Consider the following 23,598-nt stretch of genomic DNA (forward strand, 5'->3'; position numbering starts at 1 on the left):
AAACCCTGGATTGCATTTGCCATGTGTTGGCCATTGGACGGCTTTGAACCCAATGGTCGGCCATATTGGCACTCCCCAGTAGGAGCAGTCCTGTATATCAAATCAAATCAAATCAAATTTTATTGGTCACACACACAAGGTTAGCAGATGTTATTGCGAGTGTAGCGAAATGCTTGGAATGAATGGAATTCTACAAAATGTCAGTTTAATGATTAAAGAACAAAATTGCACATATTTAAGTATTTAGGTTGTAATGGGGAGAGCAACAACAGTAATCTCTACAAATTATATTTAAGAGGAAAATGTATTTTTTTTTATATATAAAAAAAAAGAAACATCTCTTTTTCAGGACCCTGTCTTTCAAAGATAATTAGTAAAAATCCAAATAACTTCACAGATCTTCACTGTAAAGGGTTTAAAAACTGTTTCCCGTGCTTGTTCAATGGACCATAAACAATTAATGAACATGCACCTGTGGAACGGTCGTGAATACACTAATAGACAGTAGGCAATTAAGGTCACAGTTATGAAAACGTAGGACACTAAAGAGGCCTTGCTACTGACTCTGAAAAACACCAAAAGAAAGATGCCCAGGGTCCCTGCTCATCTGCATGAATGTGCCTTAGGCATGCTGCAAGGAGGCATGAGGACTGCAGATGTGGCCAGGGCAATAAATTGCAATGTCCTAAGACAGCGCTACAGGGAGACAGGGCAGACAGCTGATCGTCCTCGCAGTGGCAGACCACGTGTAACAACACCTGCACAGGATCGGTACATCTGAACATCACACCTGCGGGACAGGTACAGGATGGCAACAACAGCTGCCTGAGTTACACCAGGAATGCACAATCTCTCCATCAGTGCCCAGACTGTCCGCAATAGGCTGAGAGAGGCTGGACTGAGGGCTTTTAGGCCTATTGTAGTGCAGGTCCTCACCAGACATCAATGGCAACAACGTCGCCTATGGGCACAAACCCACCATCGCTGTTCCAGACAGGACTGACAAAAAGTGCTCTTTGATGACGAGTTGCGGTTTTGTCTCACCAGGGGTGATGGTTGGATTCACGTTTATCATCGAAGTAATGAGCGTTACACCGAGGCCTGTACTCTGGAGCAGGATCGATTTGGAGGTGGAGTGTCCATCATGGACTGAGGCGGTGTGTCACAGCATCATTGGACTGAGCTTTTTGTCATTGCAGGCAATCTCAATGCTGTGCGTTACAGGGAAGACATCCTCCTCCCTCCTGTGGTAAACTATCTGCAGGCTCATCCTGACATGACCCTCCAGCATGACAGTGCCACCAGTCATACTGCTCGTTCTGTGCGTGATTTCCTGCAAGACAGGAATGACAGTGTTTTGCCAAGGCCAGCGAAGAGCCCAGATCTCAATCCCATTGAGCACGTCTGGGACCTGTTGGATCATCGGTGAGGGCTAGGGCCATTCTCCCCAGAAATGTCCGGGAACTTGCAGGTGCCTTGGTGGAAGAGTGGGGTAACATCTCACAGCAAGAACTGGCAGTCCATGAGGAGGAGATGCCCTGCAGTAGTTAATGCAGCTACACAAAATACTGACTGTTACCTTTGATTTTAACCCCCTCTTTGTTCAGGGACACGTTATTCCATTTCAGTTAGTCACATGTCTGTGGAACTTGTCCAGTTTATGTCTCAGTTGTTGAACCTTGTTATGTTCATACAAATATTTACACTGAAAATAAATGCAGTTGACAGTGAAAAGACGTTTCTTTTTTAGCTGAGTTTATATATTTATATATTTTTTATGTTTAGCTCACATAATATAAATTAAAAGTATGCATTAATGTGTCTGTAATATAATCCATGTGGCAAAAACGAATGAAGAAATTAATAAATGCATTTCTATAGCTTCCAAAATATTTTTCACAACAGTGGGGGAGTGCCAAGATGAAGGTACGGTGGCTTCAACATAGAGACCCTTCTTTTAATCTAGTGTATATATAAATCATTCGTTGCCAAACTGTTTGAGCAGACGCTTGGCTCTCCTTTAATCCCGGTTGCCATGTAGGTTACATTGGGCGCGTTCCAGGTCGTTTTTAATTGAAGTCGTGATGTGCGGATCATCAGCTCTCACAGAGCCTGGAGAGGTGTTTATACCGCTTAAGGATCAGACACTTTTTTTCAATTGTCGCCTAAAATGACATAACCAAATCTAACTTCCTGTAGCTCAGGACCTGAAGCAAGGATATGCATATTATTGATACCATTTGAAAGGAAACACTTTGAGGTTTGTGGAAATGTGAAATTAATTTAGGAAAATATAACACATTAGATCTGGTAAAAGATAATACAAAAACATGTGTTTTTTTTGTACCACCATCTTTGAAATGCAAGAGAAAGGCCATCATGTATTATTCCAGCCCAGGTATAATTTAGATTTTGGCTACTAGATGGCAGCAGTGTATGTGCAACGTTTTAGACTGATTCAATGAACCATTGCATATCTGTTCAAAATGTTGCATCAAGACTGCCAAAATGTGCCTAATTAGTTTATTAATACATTTTCAAGTTCATAACTGCGCACTCTTCTCAAACAATAGCTACTGTAAATTGGACAGTGCAGATAGATTAGCAAGAATTTAAGCTTTCTGCCCATAACAGATCTCTAAGATCCCCAGTGTGAATACAATAATGATGACCTGGTACGCAAACAAAAACATGCAATTTTCAGAGAAAAATCAGTTGATTAGAAATAAAATATCAATGTTGATCTCAGTGAGTCAACAGATGAAGATATTTTTCTAGCAATAATCGGAAATCATTTTGCAACAAAAACATACATGTGTTTTTAATAACATTGTTGTAACGATTTTCGTTGATGGAAGAAGGTGAAGAGGACCTAAGTGCAGCGTGGTACATATCCATAATACTTTTAATCAAAAATAAATACACAAACTAAAACAACAAAACGATAAACGAACAGTTCTGACAGGTGCAACAAACACTAACCAGACAATAACTACTCACACCACACAGGTGGGACAAGGCTACCTAAGTATGGTTCTCAATCAGAGGCAATGAAAGACAGCTGTGTAACGGGATTCTTCCGTGTAGGGAGAGGAGGACCAAAATGCAGCGTGGTTGGAATTCATGTTTGTTTTTAATAAGAAAACTATACATGAATAAACTACAAAAACAACAAACGTGTAAACCCGAAACAGTCCCGTGTGGAACAAACACTGACACAGGAGACAATCACCCACAAAACCCAACACCAAACAGGCTACCTAAATATGGTTCCCAATCAGAGACAATGACTAACACCTGCCTCTGATTGAGAACCATATCAGGCCAAACACAGAAACAGACAAACTAGACACACAACATAGAATGCCCACTCAGATCACACCCTGACCAAACAAAACATAGAAACATATAAAGCAAACTATGGTCAGGGTGTGACAAGCTGCCTCTGATTGGGAACCCTACCAGGCCAAACACAGAAATACAAAACATAGAACAAAACATAGAATGCCCACCCCAACTCATGCCCTGACCAAACTAAAATAGAGACATAACAAAGGAACTAAGGTCAGGACGTGGCAGTACCCCCCCTCCCAAAGGTGCGGACTCCGGCCGCAAAACTTAAACCCATAGGGGAGGGTCTGGGTGGGCATCTGTCCGCGGTGGCGGCTCTGGAGCGGGACGTGGACCCTCGCAGGGGGCCCCGGACTGAAGACCCTCGTAGAGGGCGCCACTGGACTGAGGGGCGCCTCTGGACTGAGGGGCGCCTCTGGACTGAGGGGCTGCGACTCTGGCAGCTCTGGAGTGAAGGGCGACTTTGGAAGCTCCGGAGTGAAGAGCGGCTCTGGCAGCTCCTGACTGGCGGGCGGCTCTGGCAGCTCCTGACTGACAGGCGGCTCTGGCAGCTCCGGACAGGAGGGAGAACCTGGAGGAAGGAGACGAAGAGACAGCCTGGTCCTTGGAGGAGGCACAGGATAGACCGGGCCATGGAGGCGCACTGGAGGTCTCGAACTAAGGGCCTGCACAACTAGTCCTGGCTGGATGGTGATTTTAGCCCGGCACGTGCGGGGCGCAGGCACATGACGCACTGGACTGTGCAGACACACGGGAGGCCCAGTGCGCAGAGCCGGATATCCTGTCCAGAGGTGACACACCTGTTGTCTGGAGAGCAGGGCTGGCACCATCCGCCCTGGCTGGATCCTCACCCTAGCCCGGCAGATGCGGAGGGCTGGGATGTAGCGCACCGGGCTAAGAACACGAGCCAACTCCCTGTGCTTAACGTGGCGGGCGTCGTACTGGTCAGGCACCGTGTTATGCGGAGGAGCGCACGGTGTCTGACCAGTACGACGCCCGCCACGTTAAGCACAGGGAGTTGGCTCAGGTCTCCAATCTGACTCTGCCACACTCCCCGTGTGCTCCCCCCCAAAACATTTTTTGGGGCTGCCTCTTGTGCTTCCTTGCCAGCCGTGTTTGTGTCGCCAACTCCATTCTCCGGTACCCCTCCTCGCACAGTTCTAGAGAATCCCAGGCGGGCTCCGGCACTCTCCCTGGGTCGACCGACCACCTCTCTATCTCCTCCCAAGTTGTCTCATACTCCAGATAGCGCTGCTCACCTGTCCAGGAGTCCCTTTCACCACGCTGCTTGGTCCTTTGGTGGTGTGTAGTTCTGTAACGATTATCGTTGGTGGAAGAAGGTGAAGAGGACCAAAGTGCAGCGTGGTACGTATCCATAATACTTCATCAAGGCAAAGGGTGACAACTTTGAAGACGTATTTTCTATATTTTTATTTGTTTAACACTTTTTTGGTTACTACATGATTCCATATGTGTTATTTCATAGTTTTGATGTCTTCACTTCACATTATTATTCTACAATGTAGTAAATAAATAGTAAAAATAAAAAAAAGCCCTTGAATGAGTAGGTGTGTCCAAACTTTTGACTGGTACTGTATTTATTCCCAGGCAGCATATCTGACATCACAAGGTGCATTCCTCTTGAAAGATGTGGATGACACTGTCATATGTGGGAGGAGGAGTCTGTGTGGGAAGGATTCCTTTAAGACTGCTGTTACCCAACCAGAAATATTTCCGTTGGGGTTGAGCTGGCATGAGGGAGGCAGTATCTGCTGTTGATAAATTGGTGGCAGTAGTGTCATGAAGGGGCAAGGTATCCTGGTTGGTACCAATAGCGGAAACTTTGCTTTCATGCTTCCTGCCCCTCTCTCTAGTAAAAAAAATGTTGCTGGCGCTTTGCTTATCTGTGTGGGACAGAACTCTGGGAAACAAGGTTGTTTCCTCTGACAGAACTCTTGGAAACAAGGCTGCTTTCTCTGACAGAACTCTTGGAAACAAGGCTGCTTTCTCTGATGGAACTCTTGGAAACAAGGCTGCTTTCTCTGACAGAACTCTTGGAAACAAGGCTGCTTTCGCTGACAGAACTCTTGGAAACAAGGCTGCTTTCTCTGACAGAACTCTGGGAAACAAGGTTGCTTCCTCTGACAGAACTCTTGGAAACAAGGCTGCTTTCTCTGACAGAACTCTGGGAAACAAGGTTGCTTCCTCTGACAGAACTCTTGGAACCAAGGCTGCTTCTTCTGACAGAACTCTTGGAAACAAGCTTCTGACATAATTTCCTCTTGTGAACAATGTCCTCTTGTCTCCATTATTCAAATATGGTGATTTACTTGTATGGCAACTATGTGATTTTTAGATCAAGAGCCTTTTTGATGTTCTATAAAGTGCTGCAAATGTATATTGTAATGTATAGGGATAGGGACTAGGGGGGTAGAGAGTACATAAATATAAACACAACACTCTGTTGCACACAATAACCTATTTGTTTCCAAGTGTCTTGCAAGTGTTTCACTAAGGTTATGATCGGCAAACCCATCAAGAAAACTCACTGTCCAAAAAAAGTCTGCAATGCACACAATCAAGTATACAGTGTGCTGGGATTTACTTAAATTGTTGTGCTACTCCCACTTCCCAAAACTCTAAGCCCTCCCTTGCTCCAGTGGTTCCCATGTAGGCTGCAATAATCTATGGGCGCTGTCACTGAATTGCTGATATGAAGTGGTTGCCTGGAATCTAGATGTCAAATAGACATCGCTGAATAAAAGTATATTGTAGCTAATTACTTGGCCCAGCAAGACACACTGTGTAGTTAGCACTGTGCCCACGTACATTGACTCTGTACAGGAACACCCTGTATATAGCCACACTACTGCTATTTATTGTTTATTGTTGCTCCTTAATTATTAGTTACATTTCTAATTTGTATTTCTTCTTTTTTTTCTTATAACCGCATTGTTGGTTAAAGGGCTTGTAAATAAGCGTTTCACTGTAAGGTCTACTACACCTGTTGTATTCGGGGCATGTGACAAATAAAATGTGATTTGTTTTAATTTGACAGACCTACTGTAGACCCATACAGTAAGGAGGACAAACTATACATTACTTCAAGGAACCAGAAGATGGCAGTGAAGTCCAATGATAGACATATATATATAGACAATATATAGACATATTATAGACAATATATAGACAATATATAGACATATTTACATTTAAAAAAAACATATGCTCATGAAACATCTATTTGTGGGAAAGAGAAGCTAAAGCTGAAAGTATTAGATGATACAAACAGTACATGACTAACATATTTGTTGCAAAAGAATGTGCATAAGAAAATGTATACATGTCAATGTACACATGCCAATGGTTGAATGAAGCAATAACATGTTTCAAACTACACCCTATTTTTGTGACATCCACACACACACTGACACATTCACAGGCATCATCACTGGACACCAATAGAATGTCAATAAACTGTAAAGGAAACCCACTGTGCAGACATTGGTTGAGTCAAAGTTGTTTCGACGTAATTTATATACCAACGAGGGATATAAATTGAATTGATGTCTGTGCCCAGTGGGAAGGAAGGTTCCAATTCGACATGGCGCGGAAAGCGTAACTTTAGCGCGAGGATCAGATTATCACTTTTTTTTTATAACAATAAACTACAAGGAACTGAAAGTGTATCTAATATTTCTACAATGTTGCACATTCAAAACTATTGCTACAAACTCTTGGGAGACCGCTACAACGTTTGATTGTGACCATTGGCAGCATAGTAAAACATACACTTCCTGCCTAAAGTTGAGGCTGCAGGATTGGCTGCAGAATTGAGCCTAGTGGTAAAAAACGGTTGAACACTGTATTTAGTGCAACGTTTCTTAGTTACATTTATTTGACTAGATACATCAATTTGTTTTATTAATGTGTTACTAGTACTACAACTGCGTAGTCTATGTTCCTTTTTTTGTTTTGTTATTTCACCAAATGAGGGAAGGCATATTTCTCGTATAGCCATCTAATGGATGCAACAACGCGAGACAATAACTTCTAATAGAGCCTACATTGAAGTGAGTGACTATGCAAAGTTTTTGTTGTTTAAAGTGCGTCTCAAATTATAATTTTTTTACCATTTAGGCTTACAGTAGACTTCATGTCACTTTTTCGTAGTATTTTCTGATGGCATGATTTCGGTCCTATTTCATTTATACTGTATGCACTAGGGATTTTTGGTAATAATGCATTTTAAGCACAATTATAAAGGCTTCTGAGCTATGTATTGCTAATTTGTTTATTTGATATTCATCTAATAGTACATGCTTGACAGAGCCTTCAGAAAGTATTCATACCCCATGACTTATTCCCCATTTAGTTGTATTACAGCCTGAATTCAAAATAGATGATATTTTTACAGATTTATTTTCTCACCCATCTAAACACAATACCTATAATGACAAAGTGAAAACATGTTTTTAGAAATGTTTTGCAAATGTATTGAAAATGAAATACAGAAATATCAAATTTACATAAGTTTAAGTTTGTAAGTTTTTATTTTCACCTTTATTTAACCAGGTAGGCCAGTTGAGAACAAGTTCTCATTTACAACTGTGACCTAGCCAAGATAAAGCAATAAGTATTCACACCCCTGAGTCAATACTTAGTAGAGTCGCCTTTGGCAGTGATTACAGCTGTGAGTCTTTCTGGGGAAGTCTATAAGAACTTTGCACACCTGAATTGTGCAACATTTGCCCATTATTCTTTTTAAAATTCTTCAAGCTCTGTCAAGTTGGTTGTTGATCATTGCTAGACAGCCATTTTCAAGTATTGCCATAGATTTTCAAGCCGATTTAGGTCTAAACTGTAACTAGGCCACTCAGGAACATTCAATGTCGTCTTGGTAAGTAACTCCAGTGTATATTTGGTTTTGTGTTTTAGGTTATTGTCCAGCCGATTGTCCTGTTGTCCTGTTTGTTGGAAAGCAGACTGAACCAGGATTTCCTCTAGGATTTTGCCTGTGCTTAGCTCTATAGTCCTTACCCATGACAAGCATACCCATAACATGTTGCAGCCACCACCATGCTTGAAAATATGAAGAGTGGTACTCAGTGATGTGTTGTGTTGGATTTTCCCCAAACATTACACTTTGTATTCAGGACAAAAAGTTAATTTCTTTGCCATATTTGTTGCAGTTCTACTGTAGTTCCTTGTTGCAAACATGATGCTTTTTTGTTGAATATTTTTATTCTGTACAGGCTTCCTTCTTTTCACTCTGTCATTTAGGTTAGTATTGTGGAGTAACTACAATGTTGTTCATCCATCCTCAGTTTTCTCCTATCACAGCCATTCAACTTTGTAACTGTTTTACAAAGTGTAATTAAGAACTTCACCATGCTCAAAGGGATATTCAATGTCTGCTTTTTTATTTTATCTATCAACCAATAGGTGCCCTTCTTTGCGAGGCATTGGAAAACCTCCACGGTATTTGTGGTTGAATGTGTGTTTGAAATTCAGTGCTCAACTGAGGGACCTTACAGATAATTGTGGGGTACTGATATGAAGTAGTCGTTCACAAATCATGTTAAGCACTATAAATGCACACAGAGTGAGTCCATGAAGCGTTTTATGTGACTTGTTATACAAATCTTTACTCCAGAACTTATTTAGGCTTGCCATAACAAAGGGGTTGAATATTTATTGACTCAAGACATTTCAGCTTTTCATTTTTAATTCATTTGTACACATTTTCAAAAACATAATTCCACTTTGACATTGTGGGTTATTATGTGTAGGACAGTGACACACAATGTTAAATTCAGGCTGTAACACAACCAAATGTGGAAAAACGTCAAGGAGTGCGAATACTTTCAGAAGGTGCTGTAGCTGTCACTTTTAAAGAAAAACACACTGACTGGCACACCTGTCGTCTCTCTCCTCTCTAGATATTGAATGGAAGGACGACTGGGTAGCAGAACTGCTCATCCCCCTATCTGAAACCTGAGATTCGAGTGGACCCCTCTGCTGCTTGAGAGAGAGAGAGAGAGAGAGAGAGAGAGAGAGAGAGACAGAGAGAGAGAGAGAGAGAGAGAGACAGAGAGAGAGAGACAGAGAGAGAGAGAGAGAGACAGAGACAGAGAGAGAGTGAAAGAAAGAAAGAAAGAAAGACGGAGACTAAGAGAGACAGAGAGAGAGACAGAGGGAGAGATAAGACAGCGAGAGAGACCGAGACACAAAGAGACATACATAGAGACAGAGAGATACACAGTCAGAGGAGAGGAGGGGCATGAGTGTTGCCCTTCTCAGAAAAGTAACGTGTTGTCTCGTCTGCATCAGTGTATACTGTGATCCAGTCCAGTAGCAGAGAAACGACATGGCCTCACCATGGAAGTCCGGAAGAAACCCCAAGGACATTGCCAACGTGATGCAAAAACTGCAAGGTAGATCTCATTCAATTGGGTTCTATTGGGGTACTGATACCTTGGATGCGTACGAAATGGCACCCTATTCCCTGGCTTACATAGTGCACTACTTTACATTTGGCCAGAGCTCTGACCAAACATAGTCCACTATATAGGGTATAGGATGCAATTTTAGACAAACCTTCTGTATATGTACTGTATGTATGCTGTGCCGCCTTGCTATTATTCTGATTCAATACCTTGGCTATGTGCCCACATGTCTGGAGTTTGTTCAATACCTTGGCTCTGTGCCCACATGTCTGGAGTTTGTTCAATACCTTGTCTATGTGCCCACATGTCTGGAGTTTGTTCAATACCTTGGCTATGTGTCCGCATGTCTGGAGTTTGTTCAATACCTTGGCTCTGTGTCCGCATGTCTGGAGTTTGTTCAATACCTTGGCTATGTGTCCGCATGTCTGGAGTTTGTTCAATACCTTGGCTATGTGCCCACATGTCTGGAGTTTGTTCAATACCTTGGCTCTGTGCCCACATGTCTGGAGTTTGTTCAATACCTTGTCTATGTGCCCACATGTCTGGAGTTTGTTCAATACCTTGTCTATGTGTCCGCATGTCTGGAGTTTGTTCAATACCTTGGCTATGTGTCCGCATGTCTGGAGTTTGTTCAATACCTTGTCTATGTGTCCGCATGTCTGGAGTTTGTTCAATACCTTGGCTATGTGCCCACATGTCTGGAGTTTGTTCAATACCTTGGCTCTGTGCCCACATGTCTGGAGTTTGTTCAATACCTTGTCTATGTGCCCACATGTCTGGAGTTTGTTCAATACCTTGTCTATGTGTCCGCATGTCTGGAGTTTGTTCAATACCTTGGCTATGTGCCCACATGTCTGGAGTTTGTTCAATACCTTGGCTCTGTGCCCACATGTCTGGAGTTTGTTCAATACCTTGGCTATGTGTCCGCATGTCTGGAGTTTGTTCAATACCTTGTCTATGTGTCCGCATGTCTGGAGTTTGTTCAATACCTTGGCTATGTGTCCGCATGTCTGGAGTTTGTTCAATACCTTGTCTATGTGTCCGCATGTCTGGAGTTTGTTCAATACCTTGGCTATGTGTCCGCATGTCTGGAGTTTGTTCAATACCTTGGCTATGTGTCCGCATGTCTGGAGTTTGTTCAATACCTTGTCTATGTGTCCGCATGTCTGGAGTTTGTTCAATACCTTGTCTATGTGTCCGCATGTCTGGAGTTTGTTCAATACCTTGGCTATGTGTCCGCATGTCTGGAGTTTGTTCAATACCTTGTCTATGTGCCCACATGTCTGGAGTTTGTTCAATACCTTGTCTATGTGTCCGCATGTCTGGAGTTTGTTCAATACCTTGGCTATGTGTCCGCATGTCTGGAGTTTGTTCAATACCTTGTCTATGTGTCCGCATGTCTGGAGTTTGTTCAATACCTTGGCTATGTGCCCACATGTCTGGAGTTTGTTCAATACCTTGGCTCTGTGCCCACATGTCTGGAGTTTGTTCAATACCTTGTCTATGTGCCCACATGTCTGGAGTTTGTTCAATACCTTGTCTATGTGTCCGCATGTCTGGAGTTTGTTCAATACCTTGGCTATGTGCCCACATGTCTGGAGTTTGTTCAATACCTTGGCTCTGTGCCCACATGTCTGGAGTTTGTTCAATACCTTGGCTATGTGTCCGCATGTCTGGAGTTTGTTCAATACCTTGTCTATGTGTCCGCATGTCTGGAGTTTGTTCAATACCTTGGCTATGTGTCCGCATGTCTGGAGTTTGTTCAATACCTTGTCTATGTGTCCGCATGTCTGGAGTTTGTTCAATACCTTGGCTATGTGTCCGCATGTCTGGAGTTTGTTCAATACCTTGGCTATGTGTCCGCATGTCTGGAGTTTGTTCAATACCTTGTCTATGTGTCCGCATGTCTGGAGTTTGTTCAATACCTTGTCTATGTGTCCGCATGTCTGGAGTTTGTTCAATACCTTGGCTATGTGTCCGCATGTCTGGAGTTTGTTCAATACCTTGTCTATGTGCCCACATGTCTGGAGTTTGTTCAATACCTTGGCTATGTGCCCACATGTCTGGAGTTTGTTCAATACCTTGGCTATGTGTCCGCATGTCTGGAGTTTGTTCAATACCTTGGCTCTGTGCCCACATGTCTGGAGTTTGTTCAATACCTTGGCTATGTGTCCGCATGTCTGGAGTTTGTTCAATACCTTGGCTATGTGTCCGCATGTCTGGAGTTTGTTCAATACCTTGTCTATGTGTCCGCATGTCTGGATTTCTGATGAATTTTATGTTATTTTAATGGACAAAAAAAATGCTTTTCTTTCAAAAACAAGGAAATTTCTAAGTGACCCCAAACTTTTGAACGGTAGTGTATATTATTTTAAATATATATTTTTAAATGTCTTCCTTCTCTATTATTTTCCACTAACCCTACCACCCCTCCCCTAATTGGAATAAACTAATGGACAACAACACTTAGGCTTCTATGTCCATCTTATACATACTATATACATTTTGTGGACACAGTGTATTTTAAGTTAGTTATATTTTTTAATATATTTGTCTTTAGTCCCACCCTTCAGCTACCCTCAACCCCTCCCATCTATCTATCCAGTTTTGACTTCTAATTGCCATACATGTTCCAATTGTGCTGTGATTTTTCACATAGCTCCTACAGATTGTAAATTAAATATGCTTTTTTTTGCTAAGAGTAATATTTATTATTGATCAATTGACTATGACTTTTCAAATCACCCAGAAAACAATGTCTTGTTTGTAATGGCCTTGTGTGCACTGCCACTGAAGTGCTGCCTGGGGGAAAGGCGATGGCAGTCTTATTACATTGCAGAGAATGACCCCTATTCATTCATCCAAAAACAGTGAATAAGGAACCTCTTGTGTTTTCTTGTTGTTGTAGTCTTTTTGGGAACTAAAGTTAAAATAGTTTATAATTTCATTAAGGTAACTGATGAGGTGCATTTAGAGAATTCCTGCAATAGAAGGAGTGGTCATCGAGCTACAAAGAGAAGCATTGTTGTAGTTTGTCCCTAGATAAATGTTTAAAAATATATATATATATAGTGCAATAATATAGTGCAATAAGAATGTATTCTCAGAAATGTGGCAGTTGGTTTCCAGAGCCATATATTACACATGGTTGGTGACATTGATATAAAACACCATATCCTGTTTGCTCTAAACCACACAAAATGTTCACGACACTTCCTCACTATGTATACTGAACAAAAATATAAACGCAACATGCAACAATTTCCATGATTCTACTGAGCTACAGTTCATATAAGTACATCAGTCAATTTAGATAAATTCATTAGGCCCTAATCTATGGATTTCACATGACTGGGCAGGAGCGCATTGGCCCACCCATTTTGGAGCAAGGCCCACCCACCGGGGAGCCAGGCCCAGCCAATCAGAATGAGCTATTCCCCACAAAAAAAGGCTTTATTACAGACATACAGTGCCTTGCGAAAGTATTCGGCCCCCTTGAACTTTGCGACCTTTTGCCACATTTCAGGCTTCAAACATAAAGATATAAAACTGTATTTTTTTTGTGAAGAATCAACAACAAGTGGGACACAATCATGAAGTGGAACGACATTTATTGGATATTTCAAACTTTTTTAACAAATCAAAAACTGAAAAATTGGGCGTGCAAAATTATTCAGCCCCCTTAAGTTAATACTTTGTAGCGCCACCTTTTGCTGCGATTACAGCTGTAAGTCGCTTGGGGTATGTCTCTATCAGTTTTGCACATCGAGAGACTGACATTTTTTCCCATTCCTCCTTGCAAAACAGCTCAAGCTCAGTGAGGTTGGATGGAGAGCATTTGTGAACAGCAGTTTTCAGTTCTTTCCACAGATTCTCGATTGGATTCAGGTCTGGACTTTGACTTGGCCATTCTAACACCTGGATATGTTTATTTTTGAACCATTCCATTGTAGATTTTGCTTTATGTTTTGGATCATTGTCTTGTTGGAAGACAAATCTCCGTCCCAGTCTCAGGTCTTTTGCAGACTCCATCAGGTTTTCTTCCAGAATGGTCCTGTATTTGGCTCCATCCATCTTCCCATCAATTTTAACCATCTTCCCTGTCCCTGCTGAAGAAAAGCAGGCCCAAACCATGATGCTGCCACCACCATGTTTGACAGTGGGGATGCTGCGTTCAGGGTGATGAGCTGTGTTGCTTTTACACCAAACATAACGTTTTGCATTGCTGCCAAAAAGTTCAATTTTGGTTTCATCTGACCAGAGCACCTTCTTCCACATGTTTGGTGTGTCTCCCAGGTGGCTTGTGGCAAACTTTAAACGACACTTTTTATGGATATCTTTAAGAAATGGCTTTCTTCTTGCCACTCTTCCATAAAGGTCAGATTTGTGCAATATACGACTGATTGTTGTCCTATGGACAGAGTCTCCCACCTCAGCTGTAGATCTCTGCAGTTCATCCAGAGTGATCATGGGCCTCTTGGCTGCATCTCTGATCAGTCTTCTCCTTGTATGAGCTGAAAGTTTAGAGGGACGGCCAGGTCTTGTTAGATTTGCAGTGGTCTGATACTCCTTCCATTTCAATATTATCGCTTGCACAGTGCTCCTTGGGATGTTTAAAGCTTGGGAAATCTTTTTGTATCAAAATCCGGCTTTAAACTTCTTCACAACAGTATCTCGGACCTGCCTGGTGTGTTCCTTGTTCTTCATGATGCTCTCTGCGCTTTTAACGGACCTCTGAGACTATCACAGTGCAGGTGCATTTATACGGAGACTTGATTACACACAGGTGGATTGTATTTATCATCATTAGTCATTTAGGTCAACATTGGATCATTCAGAGATCCTCACTGAACTTCTGGAGAGAGTTTGCTGCACTGAAAGTAAAGGGGCTGAATAATTTTGCACGCCCAATTCTTCAGTTTTTGATTTGTTTAAAAAGTTTGAAATATCCAATAAATGTCGTTCCACTTCATGATTGTGTTCCACTTGTTGTTGATTCTTCACAAAAAATACAGTTTTATATCTTTATGTTTGAAGCCTGAAATGTGGCAAAAGGTCGCAAAGTTCAAGGGGGCCGAATACTTTCGCAAGGCACTGTAAATACTTGTCAGTTTCATCAGCTGTCCGGGTGGCTGGTCTCAGAGGATCCCGCAGGTGAAGAAGCCGGATGTGGAGGTCCTGGGCTGACGTGGTCTGACGTTTTGAGGCCGGTTGGACGAACTGCCAAATTATTTAAAAGGATGTTGGAGGTGGCTTATGGTAGAGAAATTAACATTGAATTCTCTGGCAACAGCTTTGGTGGACATTCCCGCAGTCAGCATGTCAATTACACGCTCCCTCAAAACTTGAGATATCTGTGCCATTGTGTTGTGTGAAACTGCACATTTTATAGTGGCCTTTTATTGCCCCCAGCACAAGGTGCATCTGTGTAATGATCATGCTGTTTAATAAGCTTCTTGATATGTCACACCTGTCAGGTGGATAGATTATCTTGGCAAAGAAGAAATGCTCACTAACATGGATGTAAACTAATTTGTGCACCAAATTTGAGAGAAATAAGCTTTTTGTGCGTATGGACCATTTCTGGGATCATGAAACATGGGACCAACACTTTACATCTTTTTTTCATATTTTTATATAGTTCAGTATATAAAAATAAGTTATTCTTAGTCACTGTCTTGTTTTCAAGAAGTAGAGCAATGCTACTTGGGAAAGTGATACGGTTGTCAGGCATCTCACACTTTGGTTGCCATGGAGCCCAACACTTGCTGCAATGGAGCAATCATAGCTTCCTATTACTATTTGTTATCTGAACTTAATGATCAGCATTAAATACAGTTTGTAGGAGTTTGTTTTGTTGTTACTGTGTTGTTGTTGTTACATGCTTAAGTGCAAGTGTTTGTAGGTCCGAAATGACATGAATCAAGAATAATCCTAATTTAGCTCTGCTGCGTCGGTTGAAGGTTCTTAATATGGTTCCTCCTCTGCTCTTAAAGTTCTTTGGAGAACTCTTGCTCGATAAATAGTTAAGTGGGGGGTGGAGGGTTCTTGTTGTGTCATCTACGGTTCTTCAGAATTCTAAAAGGTTATTGTTGTGTCATCTACGGTTCTTCAGAATTCTAAAAGGTTCTTGTTGTGTCATCTATGGTTCTTCAGAATTCTAAAAGGTTCTTGTGTCATCTACGGTTCTTCAGAATTCTAAAAGGTTATTGTTGTGTCATCTACGGTTCTTCAGAATTCTAAAAGGTTCTTGTTGTGTCATCTACGGTTCTTCAGAATTCTAAAAGGTTCTTGTGTCATCTACGGTTCTTCAGAATTCTAAAAGGTTATTGTTGTGTCATCTACGGTTCTTCAGAATTCTAAAAGGTTATTGTTGTGTCATCTACGGTTCTTCAGAATTCTAAAAGGTTCTTGTTGTGTCATCTACGGTTCTTCAGAATTCTAAAAGGTTCTTGTGTCATCTACGGTTCTTCAGAATTCTAAAAGGTTCTTGTTGTGTCATCTACTGTTCTTCAGAATTCTAAAAGGTTCTTGTGTCATCTACGGTTCTTCAGAATTCTAAAAGGTTCTTGTGTCATCTACGGTTCTTCAGAATTCTAAAAGGTTCTTGTTGTGTCATCTACGGTTCTTCAGAATTCTAAAAGGTTCTTGTTGTGTCATCTACGGTTATTCAGAATTCTAAAAGGTTCTTGTTGTGTCATCTACGGTTCTTCAGAATTCTAAAAGGTTCTTGTTGTGTCATCTACGGTTCTTCAGAATTCTAAAAGATTCTTGTTGTGTCATATACGGTTCTTCAGAATTCTAAAAGGTTATTGTTGTGTCATCTACGGTTCTTCAGAATTCTAAAAGGTTATTGTTGTGTCATCTACGGTTCTTCAGAATTCTAAAAGGTTCTTGTGTCATCTACGGTTCTTCAGAATTCTAAAAGGTTATTGTTGTGTCATCTACGGTTCTTCAGAATTCTAAAAGGTTATTGTTGTGTCATCTACGGTTCTTCAGAATTCTAAAAGGTTCTTGTGTCATCTACGGTTCTTCAGAATTCTAAAAGGTTCTTGTGTCATCTACGGTTCTTCAGAATTCTAAAAGGTTATTGTTGTGTCATCTACGGTTCTTCAGAATTCTAAAAGGTTATTGTTGTGTCATCTACGGTTCTTCAGAATTCTAAAAGGTTCTTGAAATGTATGAAAGCCTGCAGACGTGTCTCTTTCATATCACACAGCAAATTGGCCAGTGTTGCCTAATGTTGATTTTTCAGTGTAACATTTTGAGTGTTGATTAAAGATTTAAATTAACACTCTAAATAGTTAAATTAACACTGGTGGTGTAGAATAAATTAATTACAGTGGTGTAGAATAACCTCAGTGTTGGTGTTAATAACCAGAGTTGAACCAAAACCCCGCCCATCTGTCATTATCATATTTCTCAGCACGCTCTATTGCAGGTTGATTTTTAGAATCGTTTGTTTCAATATCTATGTTTTTGCATGTACATTGATTGAGTCATTAATCTTATGCTACTCAAATATAAATAAGATACATTTTACTAAACTGATCCAATCTGTTACTTGGACTTATTTCACCCATTACTGGAATGGTTGTTCCAGTTCATCTGCGTAAGTTAGTCTCATTTAGGTAGTCTTTAGGTAGTCTCATTTAGGTAGTCTCATTTAGGTAGTCTTTAGGTAGTCTCATTTAGGTAGTCTTTAGGTAGTCTCATTTAGGTAGTCTCATTTAGGTAGTCTTTAGGTAGTCTCATTTAGGTAGTCTTTAGGTAGTCTCATTTAGGTCGTCTTTAGGTAGTCTCATTTAGGTAGTCTCATTTAGGTAGTCTTTAGGTAGTCTCATTTAGGTAGTCTCATTTAGGTAGTCTTTAGGTAGTCTCATTTAGGTAGTCTCATTTAGGTCGTCTTTAGGTAGTCTCATTTAGGTAGTCTCATTTAGGTAGTCTTTAGGTAGTCTCATTTAGGTAGTCTTTAGGTAGTCTCATTTAGGTAGTCTTTAGGTAGTCTTTAGGTAGTCTCATTTAGGTAGTCTTTAGGTAGTCTCATTTAGGTAGTCTTTAGGTAGTCTCATTTAGGTAGTCTTTAGGTAGTCTCATTTAGGTAGTCTCATTTAGGTAGTCTTTAGGTAGTCTCATTTAGGTAGTCTCATTTAGGTAGTCTTTAGGTAGTCTCATTTAGGTAGTCTTTAGGTAGTCTCATTTAGGTAGTCTTTAGGTAGTCTTTAGGTAGTCTCATTTAGGTAGTCTTTAGGTAGTCTCATTTAGGTAGTCTTTAGGTAGTCTCATTTAGGTAGTCTTTAGGTAGTCTCATTTAGGTAGTCTTTAGGTAGTCTCATTTAGGTAGTCTTTAGGTAGTCTTTAGGTAGTCTCATTTAGGTAGTCTTTAGGTTGTCTCATTTAGGTAGTCTTTAGGTAGTCTCATTTAGGTAGTCTTTCCAATCTTGACAGTTATTTTTAATGCAGGGTAAAATTCCAAATGTTTGATATTACACATCACTTTGTAAGCCAGCATAATGTGACTTGCAGACCTGATATGGCCTGTAAAACCATGAGTTTCTCGTCACTGTATCAGGGTAAAACTTGGCCACGGTTTCCCAAACTCGGTCCTCCAAGGAGTGCACATGTTGTTCTTTGCCCTAGCACTACACAGCTGATTCAAATGGTTAACTAATCATCCAGCTTTGATCATTTGAATCAGCTCTGTATTGTTAGGGCAAAAACCCCACGTTCACCCCTTGGGGTCCTGAGGACCAACTCTGGGATACGCTGAACTAGGCCCACAAAATAAGGCCTTATGAAATAATGTACTGTATTGTCTTAAAGAATTTCATTTGAATGATAACACAATCACTTAGGATCTCATTTGGTGAAGGCCACAGGACTAAACATTTATGAATGCACCAACCATGTCTTTGTCACTAACAAGCATAGTCATGGGTGGTACTGGTAACTCAAAGGGCACCCTGGGAAATATGCAAATAAGGCTCAACACCTTATTTCCATAAAATAAGGTGATGAGTGTGTGTGGTTCTTCAAAGAACCATCCCTTTTAAGGTTCTTCAGAGAACCTCAAATGGTTCCCCTATGGCATCGCTCTGAAGAACCTTATTTGGTTCTAACTGGAACCCTTATTTTTAAGAGTGTATCAAAGCCAATCTTCAACTGAGAAATGTTTCTGCTCGCTGAAATGGAAGTCTATCCTAGGACAGAGAACAGATCAATACAGGATACAGTCTTTCCGTTGGTGTCCTCCCCTGTCACAATGGCATCAGGTCATCACCACCATCCTCTGATAGGGGCCATCCCTGAATTGAGAGTCTAGATTTTCAGCTTGCACCTTCACCTGTGGGAGTTTTGTCCATAGAAATTGTAAATTCATCCCTGAATTGAGAGTCTGTGGTCCCAATTATCTTCCCACCCTTCCCCTTGGCCCCAACACCTTGGATGTTTGCAGATCTGAAGGGTCAAAAGCAGTGTAGTGATGGAACTCACAGGTCTGCAAACATCAAAGTGTTCTGGGTTAGGGGAAAGGGGAAGGCGTAGGGAGTGAATTGGGACCGAATTTCAGCTCGTAACCTGCACCACTTGTGGATGTTTTGTCACTCTGATGGTAGGCGGATGTGTGTGTGGCTCGTTACCATAGTTACTGTGTTATGAAACATCTCTGTGTGTTTGTACCACTTCTGTCTATTTCTATATCTATTCGTTGTGTGTGTGTAGCTTGTTACCATAGTTACTGTGCTATGAAACATGTGTGTGGCTGTGCCACAACTTTCCGATAACCAACTTCCTGCTCTTTAAGAGGATGTTTTCCTGGGTGTCAACTTTAGCTATTTCTAATCTTTGTCAAATGTTGAAGCGATGAGTGCCAATAGGCCAGAACACCTGCCATTTGAGTGGAGGGTAATGTAATCATCACAACATTTTTAGAGAGAGATTCTGTCTTAAACTATACAGGACAGTGTAGTTGCTGAGATGTAAGGTGCAAGGTTTGGTATTTTTATTAATTCATTTTTGTGAATAAATCATCATCCTTGAGAAAAACGTGATGGTGACTGAACATTAAAATGTTATTAAAGGCCCGTGTGTGCATGTGTGTGTGAGCGTGCATGTTTCAGTGCCCGTGTGTGCATGTGTGTGTGAGCGTGCATGTTTCAGTGCCCGTGTGTGCATGTGTGTGTGAGCGTGCATGTTTCAGTGCATGTGTGTGTGAGCGTGCATGTTTCAGTGCCCGTGTGTGCATGTGTGTGTGAGCGTGCATGTTTCAGTGCCCGTGTGTGCATGTGTGTTTGTGTTGAAACCTTACTCTCAAACTCTTTACTTAGGCATGCCCAAGCTTGAACTGGGCATGTGCCAACCTGGCTCAATGTAAGGTAAAGCTTACCACGTTCAGCCAATGACAACCTAGTGTGTGTACATCTTACCAAACAGTTGGTATATGTTTGACATCCACTGGAACGCTTGAGTATTTGACAGGTCAACTCAACAGTGAACAACCCTATTCATGTAAGCTAGATTTACGGAAGTGACACAAGATGTGGCTCCTCTTTGCATCTGTTTGCTACTCCTTTCTCTTTTCCTGAATTTCTATTCAGAATATTTTAGCCCCTCATATTTGTTAGAACAGTGGAGATTTTTAGCATGTAAATCTTGGTGGGGCAAAAACAATAATAAGTGGAATCCATGCCAGCAAAGCCACTACACAACACAACACTAAACAATACATTAATTTCACTATAACGGTGACAAACGGTGCCCACAAACTGTTAAGGCCTACATAAAGCTGTCCCAACAGCAGTACCAACATCTTGTGACTGCTACACCTGGCTATCAGCAGAGCTTTGTCTGGCAGAAAAACATTTTATATATATATATATACAGTATATACATATCTTTTAAAAATATATCTCCTTTATAATTTTCCGCTAACCCTACCACCCCTCCCCTAATTGGAGTAAACTAATGAACAACTAATGATTGTGTTGCGTATCAGTTCTTAAACCTTGTGCCATGGAATCGGTACATCAAACTATTTTGCAATCTATATTGCGCAGTGGTCAATTTTTTGGTCCTTAAATGAAACGGAAATATTTTTTGATTTATCAACATATTTCTTTAACCAATTTTGGTCTATAATGCAGGGCCGACAGACAAGTTCCTTACTTTTTTCCTCTTCCACTTGCCTCTTCCATTTTTGCGGTAATGCTGCAATCAGTTGGTTGTAATTTTGGGGTAGAACAGATATTTCCATATATTTTTGTTAGCTGCATGTGTGACATCACTCCACCAGTCCTATTTATTATATATTTTACACACTAATTGATAAAAAAATAATGTTTTTTTTAATCAATTAGTGTACTTGAGTTTAACCACAGTGTTTAGTATATTATTTGTTCTGTATTTTCTGGTGGATTCAACTGAAATTGCAACCAACTTTCTATGGCTTGATAAAAAAATTACAATATTTTGGAGATGATTTATTTTGCAAATAACCGAAAGCGAGGGGATGTAATGTGAATAAAGGGAAAAGGGCCATTCTTGAACATAGGATGAGACATTCTTATTTATTTGCTAGAGAACCAGTTCGAATTTAAGTATAACGTTTGTAAGATTGAAGCCTTTGTCTAATACTAAAATATTTAATCATTTCTGCCCCCCCCCCCCCCCCCCCAAATTAATTTTCATTATAGATATAGGCCCTTTTCATTTAGTCTGGCTTGACATTCCAAATAAAATGGTATATTCTTTGCTCATATAATTTAAAAAACAGGTCGCTAGGTGTAGGCAAGACCATACGCAAATAGGTAAACTGGGGTATGACTAAAGAGTTAATCAGGGTGATTTTTCAACAAGTAGACAGGTATTTTCCTTTCCATGGTAGCAAGATCGTATCTATTTTTGCCAACTTTCTATTGAAATATATTGGAGTGAGATCATTTATTTCTTTCAGGATATGTATACCGAGTATGTTCACATCCCCGTCAGACTATTTTACTGGTAAACTACACGATAATGTAAGATATGTCTTTTTTTGTGATCCAATACACAATATAATTAATTAACTTGTCATAATTTGGTTGTAATCCAGAGAGGTTTAAAAAATTGTCTAGATCCTCTATGAGGTTGGGGAGGGATCCAAATTGTGGATTTGAAAGAAAACATGAATCATTAGCGTACAATGACGCCTTTGTTTTAAAGCCCTGGATTTTGGACCACTTAATATTATTGTTGGATCTGATTTTAACAGCTAACATTTCATTGGCAATAATAAATAGATATGCCGAGAGTGGACAACCTTGTTTAACTCCTCTTGACAGTTTAAAACTTTCTGAGAAGTAGCCATTATTTACTATTTTACACATAGGGTTACTATACATAACTTTAACCCAGAATATAAGAGATTTGCCCAAATTGATATATTCCAGGCATTTATATATAAACTCCAGTCGTACAGTACTTTATCAAATGCCCATTCAAAGTCAGCTATGAATACCAGGCCTAGTTTCCCTGATTTGTCATAGTGTTCTATTGTTTCTAGTACTTGTCTTATATTATCTCCAATGTATCATCCATGTTAAAAACCATGTCTGATTAGGATGAATAATATCCAACAATACCTTTTTAATAATATGCGCCATTCACTGTATTTTCACTGTGTTTGCGTTTTACTGTTCCATAAGGAACGCTTTACTGTTCCATTGTTTTTTAAAAGTCTGATTCTACTGCTTGCATCAGTTACTTGATGTGGAATACAGTTCCATGTAGTCATGGCTCTATGTAGTACTGTGCGCCTCCCATAGTCTGTTCTGGACTTGGGGACTGTGAAGAGACCTTTGGTGGGGAATGCACAGCTGTTTGCAAGTCATTTAAACAGACAGCTCGGTACAGTCAGCTCGGTATATCAGCATTCAACTGCAATTTTCCTAAATCCCTCTTTGTGGCAACTGACCACACGGCTGAACAGTAGTCTAGGTGCGACCAAACTAGGGCCTGTAGGACCTGCCTTGTTGATAGTGTTGTTAAGAAGGCAGAGCAGTGCTTTATTATGGGCAGACTCTTAGCAACTGTTGTATCAATATGTTTTGACCATGACAGTTTACAATCCAGGGTTACACCAAGCAGTTTAGTCACCTCAACTTCTACATTATTCATTACGAGATGTAGTTGAGGTTTAGGGTTTAGTGAATGATTTATCCCAAATAGAATGCTTTTAGTTTTGGAAATATTAAGGACTAACATATTCCTTGCTACCCATTCCGATACGAACTGCAGCTCTTTGTTAAGTGTTAGTCATTTTAGTTTTTGTAGTAGCTGACATGTATAGTGTTGAGTCATCAACATACATAGACCCACTGGCTTTACTCAAAACATGTCGTTAGTAAAGATTGAAAAAATTAAGGGGCCTAAACAGCTACCCTGGGGAATTCCTGATTCTACCTGGATTATGTTTGAGAGGTGTCCATTAAAGAACACCCTCTGTGTTCTGTTAGACAAGTAACTCTTTATCCACATTACAGCAGGTGGTGTAAAGCCATAACACACACGTTTTTCCAGCAGCAGACTATAATTGTTAATGTCAAAAGCTACACTGAAGTCTAACAGACAGCCCCACAATAATTTTATCATCAATTTCTCTCAGCAAATCATCAGTAATTTGTTTAAGTACTGTGCTTGTTGAGTGTCCTTCCCTATAAGCGTGCTGAAAGTCTGTTGTCAATTTGTTTACTGTGAAATAGCATTGTATCTGGTCAAACACTATTTTTTCCGAAAGTTTACTAAGGGTTGATAACAGGCTGAC

The 23,598-nt window shown here is 40.6% G+C and overlaps 1 protein-coding gene across 1 annotated transcript in view; it reads left to right on the forward strand.

Annotated features, from left to right (window-relative positions):
• The first annotated feature begins 6,777 nt into the window (after window positions 1-6,777).
• LOC110504238 (nesprin-1) overlaps window positions 6,778-23,598 on the forward strand; it is a 180,891-nt gene continuing 164,070 nt past the window's right edge. Inside the window, exons 1-2 of the mRNA XM_090221294.1 lie at window positions 6,778-7,424; window positions 9,294-9,788. Of these exons, the coding sequence (XP_090077420.1) occupies window positions 9,722-9,788 (67 nt within the window). The 5' untranslated portion in view covers window positions 6,778-7,424; window positions 9,294-9,721. The remainder of the gene's footprint in view (window positions 7,425-9,293; window positions 9,789-23,598) is intronic.

This window comes from Oncorhynchus mykiss, chromosome 25 (assembly GCF_057628025.1).
Source record: "Oncorhynchus mykiss isolate SJ-2025 chromosome 25, ASM5762802v1, whole genome shotgun sequence".
Taxonomy (NCBI): domain Eukaryota; kingdom Metazoa; phylum Chordata; class Actinopteri; order Salmoniformes; family Salmonidae; genus Oncorhynchus; species Oncorhynchus mykiss.